The sequence below is a fragment of the Musa acuminata genome, chromosome BXJ3-9 (assembly GCF_036884655.1).
Source record: "Musa acuminata AAA Group cultivar baxijiao chromosome BXJ3-9, Cavendish_Baxijiao_AAA, whole genome shotgun sequence".
NCBI lineage: Eukaryota > Viridiplantae > Streptophyta > Magnoliopsida > Zingiberales > Musaceae > Musa > Musa acuminata.
This window is the reverse complement of record NC_088357.1, coordinates 5,191,833-5,205,564: the sequence shown is the minus strand read 5'-3', so window position 1 is coordinate 5,205,564 and position 13,732 is coordinate 5,191,833. Positions and strand designations below refer to the sequence as shown.

The 13,732-nt window shown below is 36.4% G+C and overlaps 1 protein-coding gene across 3 annotated transcripts; it reads right to left on the bottom strand.

Annotated features, from left to right (window-relative positions):
* Window positions 1–475: 475 nt before the first annotated feature.
* LOC103997471 (uncharacterized) lies at window positions 476–13,486 on the bottom strand. Of its 3 annotated transcripts, none has more exons than XM_065168306.1 (20): window positions 13,358–13,486; window positions 11,923–12,015; window positions 11,640–11,750; window positions 9,793–9,849; window positions 9,619–9,689; window positions 8,027–8,126; window positions 7,415–7,485; window positions 7,162–7,262; window positions 6,966–7,069; window positions 6,828–6,881; window positions 6,591–6,646; window positions 6,425–6,463; window positions 6,149–6,293; window positions 4,782–4,963; window positions 4,631–4,698; window positions 4,379–4,451; window positions 4,235–4,296; window positions 3,236–4,160; window positions 2,539–2,829; window positions 476–1,026 (listed from the first exon to the last, which is right to left on the bottom strand). In XM_065168306.1, exons 1-20 carry the CDS (start codon window positions 13,469–13,471, stop codon window positions 753–755), a joined length of 2,991 nt encoding a protein of 996 aa, XP_065024378.1. In that variant the 5' UTR covers window positions 13,472–13,486; the 3' UTR covers window positions 476–752. The 3 variants fall into 3 exon arrangements, with proteins under 3 accessions (XP_065024378.1, XP_065024379.1, XP_065024380.1); XM_065168307.1 differs by having other exon boundaries at window positions 13,263–13,403; XM_065168308.1 differs by lacking the exon at window positions 13,358–13,486 and adding an exon at window positions 13,026–13,195.
* Window positions 13,487–13,732: the final 246 nt, after the last annotated feature.

The following is a 13,732-nucleotide window of genomic DNA, read 5'->3' as shown; positions in this document are numbered from 1 at the left end:
GGTGGCTATGGACAGCAATGGTACGGTCAGCTTGTTTCGCTTATTCTTGCGGATGTATTTGTTGCAGCACACACACTGGGAAGGTGTGTGTGTGTTGGTTCGATCATGCAATGAGGTGCAACAAATGGGATTGGGATGCAACCACAATTAAATTCTCTTACATCAGGAGAACGGTCAATCTCAAGGAATGGAACCAGTAACAGAAGCATGGGTTGGGAATCAGAATTTTATTCGCTCCTGTGAATTGCGTCACCGTCATAATGTTAGATGATATTAGGTTTGATCACCCTCCGCAAAAGTCATCATACTGTCAGTTGCTCGAGATTTGCCTATGTTGTTTAACACTGTTACAACCCACAAATGACATTATAGAAAATAAAATCCCTTGATTTCTCTGAAATGAGGCAACTCTTTTACGGTAATGATGACATCGAGATACAAAATATACTCTCGTAAAGTTTGTTTACGCGTAATGTGTCCGGATTTGGAGTGCACCATTTCATCTCGGAGATTGCCATATTTTCATTTCGAGTACACAATTCACATGTACACAAAAGGGTTTGAAGTACACTTTTAATTTCATTCTGATAGATCGATGGGGCCAAATGTAGAGCTGAAAGCTAAAAATTGCTGTAGTTTGTATGCCGTGTGTGCCAATGCAGACACACAACCTTCTGCCCCAGCTCAGCAGTTTTGATGAATGATAAAAGGCTTGCACGTAACCAAGGAGTTGAGGGCTTCTCAAACCCGAATCATGATCTAAGCCGACTGCAGGTGATTTCACAGATGACTCGGAGAATGCTTTTAGAAGTTTCTTCTTCCGGCAGTTTAAGCAGTTTAGCAACTCTTGAGTACGAGGCATGGTGATTTAGATGAGCCTCTCCTTGTAATGCTGTTTCAGGTTCTTTGTGGAGCACCGGTGGTGACAAAGCCCACTGCATCGCCCATATTGCTAGAGGGCGCATGTAGCAAAGCGACCGATACTGGTCGTTGTTATTCCAAGCTTCAGGTGTCTGAAATGAATACCTGTCATCCAAATTAACTCAATAAGATGTCAACAAACTTTATAAGGATGGGTACATTCAAAAAGAACCTCTCTACTTTAAAACATAGTGGGCAAGAGTAAAGATATTTATGTTAAATCCTGAATCTCGGGAACTATTATGGCATGGCAGAACACTATAAATAATATCAATAAAAAAATATCAGAATGTTTTTTGATTTGACTAGAAACATGCCTTGTACAGAAATCAATGACTAGAAAAGATCCATTAGTCGAACACAAATTAATTGGGACATTAAGGCTTGTTGTTGTTACAAGACATATATAATCCAAGTTCTAATCACACCACCCTAGACCTGACCCAATGGTATTGTCATCCACAATATAAATACTAATAGTCATCCTAACCATTTGAGTAGAATCTTTCTGAAAATAATTCAAATTAGGGGTTCATTATTGTCAATAACTCTTGTGAATTCATTCCTTATAGTACTCGCCTTCCGAAACATGAAGTGCCCGTACATCTGAAACATGGTTTCCAACACTTGTGGTCGGCATGGGGCATATTAATAGGTATTTTCTGTCTAAAATAGGACCAATACTGGATCATATAGTCGGGGTAACAGTTTGTACTTTTTTTTTTTGTGGCTACCGATTGGGTTATCATGTGATACACCACTACTATGCTAGTTTTGTTATACTGGACCGAGTTCTATCAACAACACATCAGCACAATTAAAAACAAGGGTCTAGTGATAGCATGTGAATGCCACATTTGCACCATGTCATTGCTGATCTGCATATTGTAGAGTCCCATGAGTCCCACATTTATCTATGCATCATATGGACACTACATTATCATGTCATTGTGATGCAAGTGTAACATCAATATCATGTCAAAACACATTAAGTTTATTGCCTAGTAGGTTACAGCAAGAGCTAATTATCCAGTGGTGTAAAACATAGGTGAGTTTATATGTATTATGTGCTTTAAACCATAACTGCATAGGTTGAAGCTGGGCAAACCATTGGTGTATAAACTATAATTAGTCCTAATAAATTTGGTCATAACTTAATCTCTGTCCTACTTTGATGCACAGACTATTTGCCATAAATAATTCGCAACAGGTTTATAAAATGGGAAGAAATAGTTGGCCAGACAAGTTAGCTGCTTTGCCTAAAAAAAAAGGGCCAGATAGAATAAAATTAAAAGGTGCAAAGATAAAATAGAATCTATAGACACCTGGAATTTGAAGGTGCTAAGGTGGAATAATATTTTCTGATATAAAGAATTTATAAAACTGATATGCAAGCTTATGGCACCAAAAAAGGGTAAAAAGGGCCCAGGAATGCACATGTAGAAATGCAAAGGAATGACACAAAAGGTCAATAGTGAACATGCCACTAGTAGGACCATGTAATTAGCTATGTTCATGGTGTGTAGAGAGGAAGTACCCTACATGATGGTTAACCTTGGATAAAGAACATTGACTGATGTTTCACAGTGTTGGAATTACATAGGGATAGATACTAACCCCAATCCTTCTTGAGACCAGGCAGCTTCATATATCCCTTGTGCAGTTCTAAATGCTTCTTCCAACATGCCTTCTTGAATCATTGCGGCAGCAACTGAATATGTTACACCAGGCCATATCTCTCTTGACTGCATGGAAGACATATCAATAGTACCATCTGGTCTCATCCCATTAACTGCTCCTCTCTTTCCATCCTTGAATTTTAAGACATTAAAGCAAAAGATTTTCTGAAATGTACTTTTTGCTTTCTCCTTATCAACAATTGGCGTAAGACCACAAGCTCTAGCATACCTGAAATATAGTCAAGTATTCGAATAATTGAACTCTCACAAAAAGGGGATGAAAAAAGTGGCCTTACCCAACAGTAGAGCTGAGAGTCAAACATCACAAATACAGTAAGGTAAGAGAAGTAAATGAGATAAAACCAACAAATATTGTTACATATGAATGGATGCACGTTATTAGGCTACAGGGAAAAAATCAACTTGGATGCTGACAGAAGAACAACACAACATATATCATATAAATAAAATTGAAGTATAAAAGAAATTATATTTTGTTCTACAAAATTACCTTTGTGATGTAAACCTTCTGAGACAAATAGATTGTGTATGTATGAAACATCCAACAGGTAGCAAAATCCAATTAAATGAATATTTTGAACTAAAACAAATCACTTTTTTCTTTATGTACTTACCAATGTCCAGCTAATTGATCAGCCTGAATAGATGAGCTTGTCTTGCTACCAGAATTGTCATAATTGAAGTAAGAACCATTCCACAACTTGTAATAAACAGATTTTGCTTTCAGATACTTGTCCCAGAAAAGTTCTTCAGAGGCTCTGTCACCAACTTCACGCGCCATAGCCGAAGCAGCTTGCAGAGCAGCCACCCAGAGTCCTCCACTATATGAGCTAACACCGGTAGCTGACCAGACATCGTAGGTTTGATCAGGAAAGCCTTCATTTTCAATCATTCCATCTTTATCCTTGTCAAACTGATCCATGTACGACATGGCCATGTACACCGAAGGCCAAACAGCTTTTGCAAAGGACTTATCACCGGTGGCTACCGTGTCTCTCCAAACTTGAAGTACGAATTTAGGGTTCAAGTCCTTCCATCTATCTGTGTTGTAAAGGTTGTAAGCATTAACTTTAAACCATGGGTCATAAAGCCCAAGATCATGAGGAACAGCCCCAAGAACTTTTCTTGCAGAGCACTTGCCATCGTGCAGAGTTTTGACCTTCTCAGGATCATGCATCATTACTGCAGCAGCGAAGTCTCGTTGAATGCTCAGTTCAAGTTTTGGAAACAGCATGATCAGGGAAAAGGATGAATAAAAATGGACATCATAGGTATTCCACATATAGTACTCAATCCCTTCAAGATAGAGAAACCGGCCAATGTTTTCTTCTCCTTGAAGTAGTGATGTCCCTATAGCCGAGTTAGATGCAATGGGCGCATGCAACTTTTCAAGTATTGATGCCATTCTATCAAGGAGATTGACTGCAGTGTTCTTTCTTGTTATGACCTCAGTCAAGTTGTCAAAATCTCCATTCGACATATCAAGGGAGAACTTTCTTTCCTCAATAGTTGCTAAACTCTGAATTGGTGGTGACCCATCTGTGGTAGGACATGATGAACTATTAGTTACAAGAAAATATTGTTTGTCAAGTATGGTACAAATGGAAAATCACCTGTCCAAATAGTTCCTCCAGCATTAAAATAATATAGTTCATTAAATAATGTGACAGCATACCTGAAATGAAACTTTAATAAATGTCAAAACCATTTTGAAGCATTAATTTTTTATTGTATTTGGTATGGTATCTAGAACATACCAAGCGGGGAACCTCTTATCCTGCAAAATAGGATTTTGCCATTCCTCAATCTGTGTCTCCCAGGAACCATGCTCTATTGAAGTTAGAATGAAGGAGAAAGATTTAGATGTGAACTAATTTAGGAGCAAAAGCTATGAAGGCTGGAGCAAAAGCTGTGAATTAATTTAGGAGCAGAAGCTAATAAATATATATTGGTCCATCAGAAGAAAAATCAACCCAAAGACATGTAACAAACTGAGCCAAATATCATACCAATAATGGCATCATGCACAAGATTTGCTGCTGCATCACAATCAATTCCATAAAATTTTGTATAGCGCCTGTCATCACAACTCAATTCATCATAAACAACAGAATTACTTGTGCTCTTAAAACTCATGCAATTGGATCGTAGCTTGCTTACCTGTGATAAATCTTGCCACTAGGAAACTTTACTTCAGGGCAAGCCCACGCTAAAGAAAATGTCACAGTACGGGTCGTTTGTGAAGCAAGTGCCACAGAAGCTGCAACAGCTGCTCCAATTGATGATCCAGGTTCAGAACGAAAGGAAATTTCATGAGCATCAAGGTGGTCAAAAGATCCATGCTGTTTGGTGTAAGATGTTCAACAAAATGGCAATGTAAGAATTATGATAATAAAGAAAGAAAAACAGTTAGTTCATATGATAGAGGATTCTGTACTAATAAACTCTTCATGAACTTCTTTCTAGATAATTGATGCTATAGCTCAAAGACTTAATAGATGTGTTCTGAATGACAGGAAGTAAAAGAGAAATGAAGGAACCTAAATCAATAGCAGAGATTAAATGTCAAATCTGATTCATATGATAGTCTACATGGATACCTTCTTAAATGCCTACATTGGTATCATAAATGCCAAGATGGATGGCATTTTTTTTTGTAGCATTTCAGTTCTCTGCTAAATCATAGTCGAGGCCATAGCATGATGAAAACCTAGCCATCACAGTGTAAAATCCCCTTGTGTATGAACTGTCGAGGATCTTAACATTCTGCGCCACATAATCAGATGGATACCAAACAATTCCAAGAATTGACACCACACAACAATGAACACTTTTGCTAGTAAGTCTTATATTCATGCAAGCATCAACAAAGTTACAATCCCTGGTTCCAACAACCAATATGATATTGTATGAACCACGTGCAGATTGACATGCAACACAAAATTAGACTGTCCTGCCTGGCACACATTTAAAGCCATTGCCTTTCATACCCCCAAGTGAAACTAAAAAAGAAAACATGACTAGTTGAAACTAATGGTTATCTGTTCCTGTTTAGTGTTCACGGCTCAGGCTAATTTGATTGAGCTTTTAAGGGTTCTCTCAAAATGTCAGCTACTCAAATTGTTTTCCTTCTTGAGGATTGGCCCTCATGAATTCCAGCATAAGCTGACCAAGGAATCTACCGCCAAGCAACCGTTGACTGATGTATAATCCTCCAACTTAGATGAGGACCTAGAAAGGAGGCTCAAAGATATTTTCACACCAATGGACCATATTGATTGGTCCATCAACCAGAATGGCATAAAACACCAAAAAGCAGATCCTTGATGTACTGGATTGTAACTTCTTTATTTTAGACTACCAAACAAAACCTGCAATAAAGCATTACTGCCACATCTTATGAAAAAAATTGCAAAACATCAGCCAACATGCTATGCAAGCAACTAAATTCAGGTGACCAATTTAGAATTGGGAATTGTGGGATGGTTTCAGCATAATGAGATTAAATGTCAATTAATATCACAAACCTCTTTGATTGCAGACCACATGTCCTTAGCTGTAAATGCATCAGAATCTCCACTTATCATGAAGCAAGGACATTCAGAGACATGGACATCAGCTGTTTCTTCTGCTGCTATGGCAAACGTTACTGGAGGTAGACCATCATCGGTCCTGTATCCACATATATAATACCCCAGAATAAGTAGGATCTACAATAAAAGGATATTACCACCAGCTCAACAACCCAATGTTATCATTCATGATATTCTGTTCAGGGTCTCAATTTTCATATTAAAAAATACCTATGATGTAAAAGTACTCCACGAACACCATCTTTCTCTCTGCAACAAGAATACATGTTAAACACCATATCTTACATATTTAATAAGGTACAAATAGAACATCTGCTGAATAGAAAAAAGCTGAATGAATTTTATGAATGAGCTGGTTAGTGTATTATACTCTTACACCATTTTTGAATTAGAGTGATATCCAGAAAACTCAGAGGTTCCACCCACAGAATTCTGCAGAAATCAAAGAAAGTAACTAAATGGCCATTTTTCTCCATTTAGGTTATATTAAATGATTAAAATGCATAAATAAAATTAATTAAAAGAACATCAATGACCAATAGTACAAGCATAAAATCTTGATAGATTTGTAAAATAATGATGCAAATAAATCAGAAAAGTATTTTTTTCTTACAGCCCATGTGAAAAGCAATGTTACTTCAGCAGCAATCTTTGCCAGATTGGTCAGCTGGAAATATCATAAAACAACAGCTTAAAACAATATATAGTTATTTGCCATGACATAAGTTATCAATTTGTTTTTCTTTTTTACTGTGAATGTGAACACTGCAACAGGGTAGCTGCTCTCTTTGTAATTGTGAGGTATAAATGGTGAAATTTGGCAGCAAACTATTTTAAGATCTGGATCAGGTTCTCCTGCATTGGCAAATACAAAGACAGAGCAAAAATGAACCACATACAATGATCATAAAACATTTTCAAAATCCATATCAGGTAATGGTGATTACCGTCATAGATAGTCCAGGCCCTTGGATACAGAGCATGATAGGTAGTATTCTTACCATCCAGGTTCCAATCCCAAGATCCAACTCCTGAAATGGAATTTTGTCTGCATATCAAGAACTTCAAATGGTTTTAAGCTTTCTGAACAATGTGAACCCAAAAGAAAGATAGATATCTAAGTTAATAAATTCTTAAATATTAATTTTTTTTGTTACTCAAGGATACAAGGGAAAGCCAAAAAAGAACGTAACTGCTTACTTGATCAATTCTGGGTTCCTAGGAGACAGAACAGTTGAGTACTTCTTACCATCCGAGCGTGAGATAAAAACCTACCAAGATAGACATTGGATGAGATAAGGTTCTAAACTGTGATGCTGGTATTTATGGATATTCATCAATACTTCATTTCAGGGAAAGTGAACACCCTTCACTTGGTTCTTTAGAAGATGTGCAATTTTAGTGTTGGATGCCACAACATTATTACCAAGCAATTAGTTGAAATGCATAACTGTGGAAAACTACTTTGCTCTTTCGTGTATTTAAAACATCAAATGAACATTCATTTTATAGGGAAACAATCTGATGGTGATCATGCAAAAGTTAACAATCTAATTTCATGTTTCATACACATTGTAGAAAACAATCACTGAGATGAGGATGTCAAGATAGATGCAAGGGTTTAGTAGAAAAGATAGAGTAGGGTTTACATTCATGAACCATAAATAATAGTTCCAATTGAGGATAAATAACATGAACTAAAAAACACATTAAAATATGTAGAAATATATGGAGAAAAATAAATAACACTTATCACACATCTCTTTACCAACATCATATTTGAAACAAGCTTAACATATAAATGTGACTTACAGAAAATTGATTTGCTAGTACAGATTTGTCTTCACAAACTCCAGGGAACAATTGCCATCGTTGAAAATCACCTCTGTAGCTTCTTCCAATACTTCCTACACTAAATGCCAAAAAATCCAGAGAAGGAAACAAATCAGCTTATTAGCAACTACTGATGCAGAAGTGGACATTCTCTCTCATCTGAAAATAGATTAGCATAAAATAGCTAGAAGATATTTGAAATGAGTTAAGAGTTAAAACCAGCTCTTATAGAATGGAATAGAATTAACTTGAAGAACAAAAAGGTCTTATGCACTAAAGTAGTACAAAGCAAGGTGTTAATATTCAATAGTATACCAAGCAGTAAACAGCCTATATTATCCAACTATATGGTTCTGTACCAGTCCTTGGTCAAGCCAGTAAATATTGACTGGTATATACTAGTTTGGCCATTATTTGAAACTACCAAATATTGTTATCAATTGGTATCTAATCGGACTTTAGTGCTAGCTTTATAACAAGTGCTAAATGCACTGCCCAGCATAACTGGAGAAAAATGATAAACACATAGACTTGATGATGTTGTTATTAAATGAACAACCAAACACCACAACCTGCCATGATAACCATTCTATAAAGTTAATCCATTCTTTGCTTCCTAACATCAAATGAAACTCCATTTACCTCGAAACAACAAGCTACTCTAAGCAAGGTTTAAAATACTGTCTGTAACAGTGGGTATGGACCAATACTTATCAGTTCAACAGTCAACCAAAATATGAACCGAGCACTTTTGTGCCAGTTCAGTGCATTGTGGATTATACTGCCTAGTAAGCTTACCAGGCGATAAGCCACCTGGTACCAAATTGTACCAGACAGTATGCCTACTATTGGTACCTGTAGTCATCTCTCTGTCACATTTGCTTTCTCTCACATGCTCTCTCTTTCTCCCCTTCTCTGCTGTTGCCTCCTCTTCCCTGCCATGTTGCTGCAGTCTCCTCATCCAGGTCATCACTATTTCCTCCTTTTTCTACCAGCATGCCTCTTCATCCTCCAACGCCTCCTCCACTCTTCTCTCCCTCTTCTCTCTGATCTGAGCAGTATCAGCTTGACTGTTAGTATGTCAATCTGTACCCAAACCATACTGATTCGGCCACTGACTAGTATCTATATCAGACCTAGATTTTCTAAACCTTGGCTTCAAGTATTGGTAGAATGTTATATTTATGTGACTTCAAATGAAATAAGATACTGATAGGTACATTTCTAGCTTGCTTATCTATAATACTATTATTGCCTGGAATCGCACTTGAGACCTTGAGTAAATTAGTAGTGTTATATTCAGTTTTACCATTTATTTACTTCAGTTGTTCTCATATATTCCTATCTTAAATATATTGCATAATCTCTTGTAGCATAATTAGTTGGAAGAGTCATTGCATTCAATCTCATTGTTAGTGTTTTAAGGTTTACCTATAGGTTGTACTAACCCTGCATTAGCAAAGTTAGAATATAGAGTCCAAATTGCATGAAAGATCCAAGAAATTTCCATAACATTTTAGAAACAAACTGTTCCTCATAAAAGCATGTTAACCTGCAAAATAGAGAAGTACCCAATGCCACCAAGAGGAACACCCTGGCAGGACATACCAATGTGCTTCTTCAGAGGGTCAATCACCGCAACCTAAAGCCAAATATCATTCCCAAAAATTATGCTAAAAGACAACAATGTTGAAACGATGGTATGATATAAATTTGCATGGAACAAATGTAATCATATTATTCACCTGTCCTCTTGCAATGTCTTCAACAATTTGTCTTCCAAGTCGAATACCCAGTGGAGCCTGCATAAACCATATAACAAGTAATCTGACAAGAGAACAAGTTTCTGTGAACCTGCATGGCTAATCTGTCATAATGAATAATGGCCCAAAAACATCAGAGTTATTTGCATGTTTCTAAGTGATAGTCCAGAAAAGAAAAGATACTGCTGAATCTGACATCAAGAGACAGAGTTTTGCATGTAATCATAGGAGCATGAAAACAAGTGGCCTACCAAATTCCTGGTAACTAGATGATATAAGTAATGCAAAAGCAGTAAAGTCCATCCAAAGTGAAACTAAGATCAAATAGGACCATCAAAATGACAAACTTCATTAGAAAAATACTTCATTTAAGCAGAATTTTAATTGGATATTTGTTGCCACAAAAATAACAAATATTTTGTTTATTACTGTATAGAGAGTCAAATAAGAAATATTCAACTTCTGAGATATGAATTCAAAGCTTTAAACGCTTCAGATGTAGCTAACGAGATGAAATTGTAAATGAACTTCAAGCTTTCTTGTATTATATGATACAACAAGTAGAATCGTAATATGTGATCGAAAGCTGTTAGGAGTTTCACCTAGCAGGAAAGGCATTATCCAGCGAAACATCTCAATTTGTTACCCAACATAAAGTGAAACATCTAAATAGGAACTGTGAAATGGATGCTGTCAAAGCAAAGACAATATTAAAGTTAAAGTAGTGACAGACACAACTAACTTGGTAAAATCACTGATCAGCAACCTCATGTTTTGGTTAGTAAAAATCTTATCAAACATACATGTTTATGTGCCATTTCTTCTGCACAAAAATAGCATATATATGATATCATTATGGTTAAGAAAGTCCTCCATGCACTTTTTTCCTTCTCTCGTGCTGTCATGTCTCAACTGATAATAGATAGTATGAACTGTGAAGGCGTATTGACATTGGCTTTAATTTGTGACAATCAAGCTTCCACTAAAGGTCCACCTGCAAGGGGGTAAATTTTTCTTCATTCTTTCTATGGTTAACTATATTCATGTTTAATTGAAACTTTTCCTCCCATCACAACCTTCAATGTCATAGCTAAACCTAATTTAATTATAACAGCTACACTGATTTATTCCAAATCTTTAACTGGACATTGTATACAATGTTTTCTTTCACCATTATCGTTAATTATTTTCTGCACTCCATTAAAAAGCATAACTAAGCTTGCATTTGATTAGTGTTCTTTTCAAGATCATCTTTTTTTTCGGAATCTTTAGATACTCTATACAGTTTCCTTAAGATACACTTTCTGCTTTGTCGTTTATCACAGAAACAAGCAACAAAAGGATATTTTTGCTCTATATAAATCTAAACTAAGATCCTTACCCACACATATTAAAGCTTCTTTTCCTAAACAATATGTACTTTGAATGTGAACATTTAACTTAAAAGGACACAAATGGCAGAAACTCATACTTGTCTGTGGACTATGGTGCTACTTAGAACTAAATGGACAACTTAACAGAAGAAAAGGAAATATAATGTTTCATCAGTTAAAACAGGCATCAAGATTCAGAAAGACAAAATGATAATTTGTAATAATTTCGACTAAAATTAAAATGTCATGCCCCATTTTGTCCACTCAGCACATCTAAATTGTTAGGTTTCCAGTCTATGACCTAAACAACAAAAACTTGGCAATGGGAACAAGTTCCTAGTTCAGAACCCAATATCATAACCAAACCTCTTCAAATTACTTGTGAAATATCTTATTTCCACTGAATCATGATTAGCCGTACCATTAAAAAAGAAGAAGATTCAGCAACAGCAATACCAGTTTTAGCTTCTCTCGCATGGTTAGAGTGAATTCAGACAATTGGTGGCCCTTGTCATTTACTTTCCTCTGCCATGTTAACGAGGGAGGTTGTCCATTATCATGGTTTACCTAAAGGATAAGATAATCCCAAGTCAAGTTAATATCAACGATAACAGTGGATAGCATGATGTTGAGAGATAAAATGAATAGTAGCAAGACAACTGTTGATATTGAAAAAACATTCAAATACTCTGTAATCAACAACCAAAATATTAACTATATTTAAAAAACCAAAACATACCAAAAGGTCATCTGCCCTGGAATGTGGATCGCTCAATAGTGGATCCTTCATTCTTTTCATGTTACCATTCTCAGACATCTTGATTCGGTCAACCTGGTCAGGTTGAAGCTTTACAAATTAGGTTGAAAATTTTGGCTCAATTGTTGTATTAGACTAAATTTAATAGGCTAGAAAAGAAAAGAAAATTTAAAAATAATAAAGGTCGCATGGTTTTATAATAAACTTTGACTGACATATCACAAGTTCCATAACCATATACCAGAGAAATATTCTAAAGCATTGGAAAATTCAACGCCAATTAATATTATGGTAATTTTGCTCAGTCAACTGCTACTCATGGGGACTTGTGGAACAAAACCCAATTCGTTAAAACACTAGGATTAGAGTGGCATCATCACCATTCAATTGCTATTAAAAAAATCTGAAAAAAGTGAATAAAGACTGATTGAAAATTTGGAGTTGCAGCACATCTTAGATTTTCTCACTCTTAATGCTCTTATCGGTGTAGGTAACCTAGTAAAATGACAGACATAAAATTATATGTAATCGTTCTCTTTTTTTTTTTTTTCTTTTGGCTTTTTCTTCTTTGTTTCCATCTGTTTGGATTGTAAACCAGACTTGATACTATGCCACAACTTTTAAAATCACAAAAAGAAAATCAAGGAATTATTACCATGCAAGGGAAGTGATGAATACAATGTGCCAATACATACGTTACCTTTTCAGAGGCAGTTTCAAATGAAATTATTATTTGATTCATGCCGAAAGAAAATGTAATCAACATGCATCTCTACAATGTTATTCCATATACTTGAAGATTATAAGAGATCTATGTAAATCCTTAAAGATCACATCAGAACTCTGATCTCTTGTTCTAACTGCAATGTCAAATTCGATTAAAATTACAAAATCGTGAATAGGATCAACGGGGTAACTTTAACAACATCGCATTAATCAAATCATACATAAAATCGAAACCAACGTTCTCACAAGGATTTAAAGATGGATAACTCAAAATTTCCTCTAAACCGTTACATCAATTGCGAACAAGAGACAAAAAGATCCTTCAACCAAATAATACACCAGAAGAACCACTTTATTACCGTCTAAAGAACTCGTTTGAACCCCAAATCTAAGAAGAGCAAAACCTCTCCCACCTACTGCGGACAGTACTCAAATAAAAAAGATCATAGGAACAAGCCAATGTCTTCTGAAACCGTGATGAATCGCCGGTTAATGACGCTCAACCAGAAGATCAAGAAACATCATTCCACAAGCAAGGGCCGGCACTCGATATTAAAAGAAGAAACACAATATTTAGTTTGTAGATCACAATCTACCTAAAGTACCGAGAGAGAGAGAGAGAGAGAGATTGCCCAGATTGGATCGGAACTGGGAAGGAGGAGGAGAGATTTGATCGGCAGAGAGCCCCAACCTGTAACAGCGGGCGCGGGCGAGAGCGAGAGCGAGAGCGATTAGTGAGATGTAAATGTCGTTGTTGTAATTGGTAGCCAACGTGATATTTATTTATACTGTCACAATTCAGCATAATTACGAGGGGACCAGGTGTCCCCAGATGATCTCAGTCGTTCATCACGGTGATCACCCGATCGATCGGACGGATGGTGATCACCCGGCCGGATGGTTGGATGTCTGGGTCATTGTTCGACGAATGGGAATATCTTAGTTTCGACGGTTCGATCGGGATCGGACGACAGGTGTCCGATCTCTCCGGGAGAATCGTGGGAGATTTGGCGAGTGGGTGAAGGATGGCGTGAGAATGACTTTTGGATTCCGATCCGACGGACCA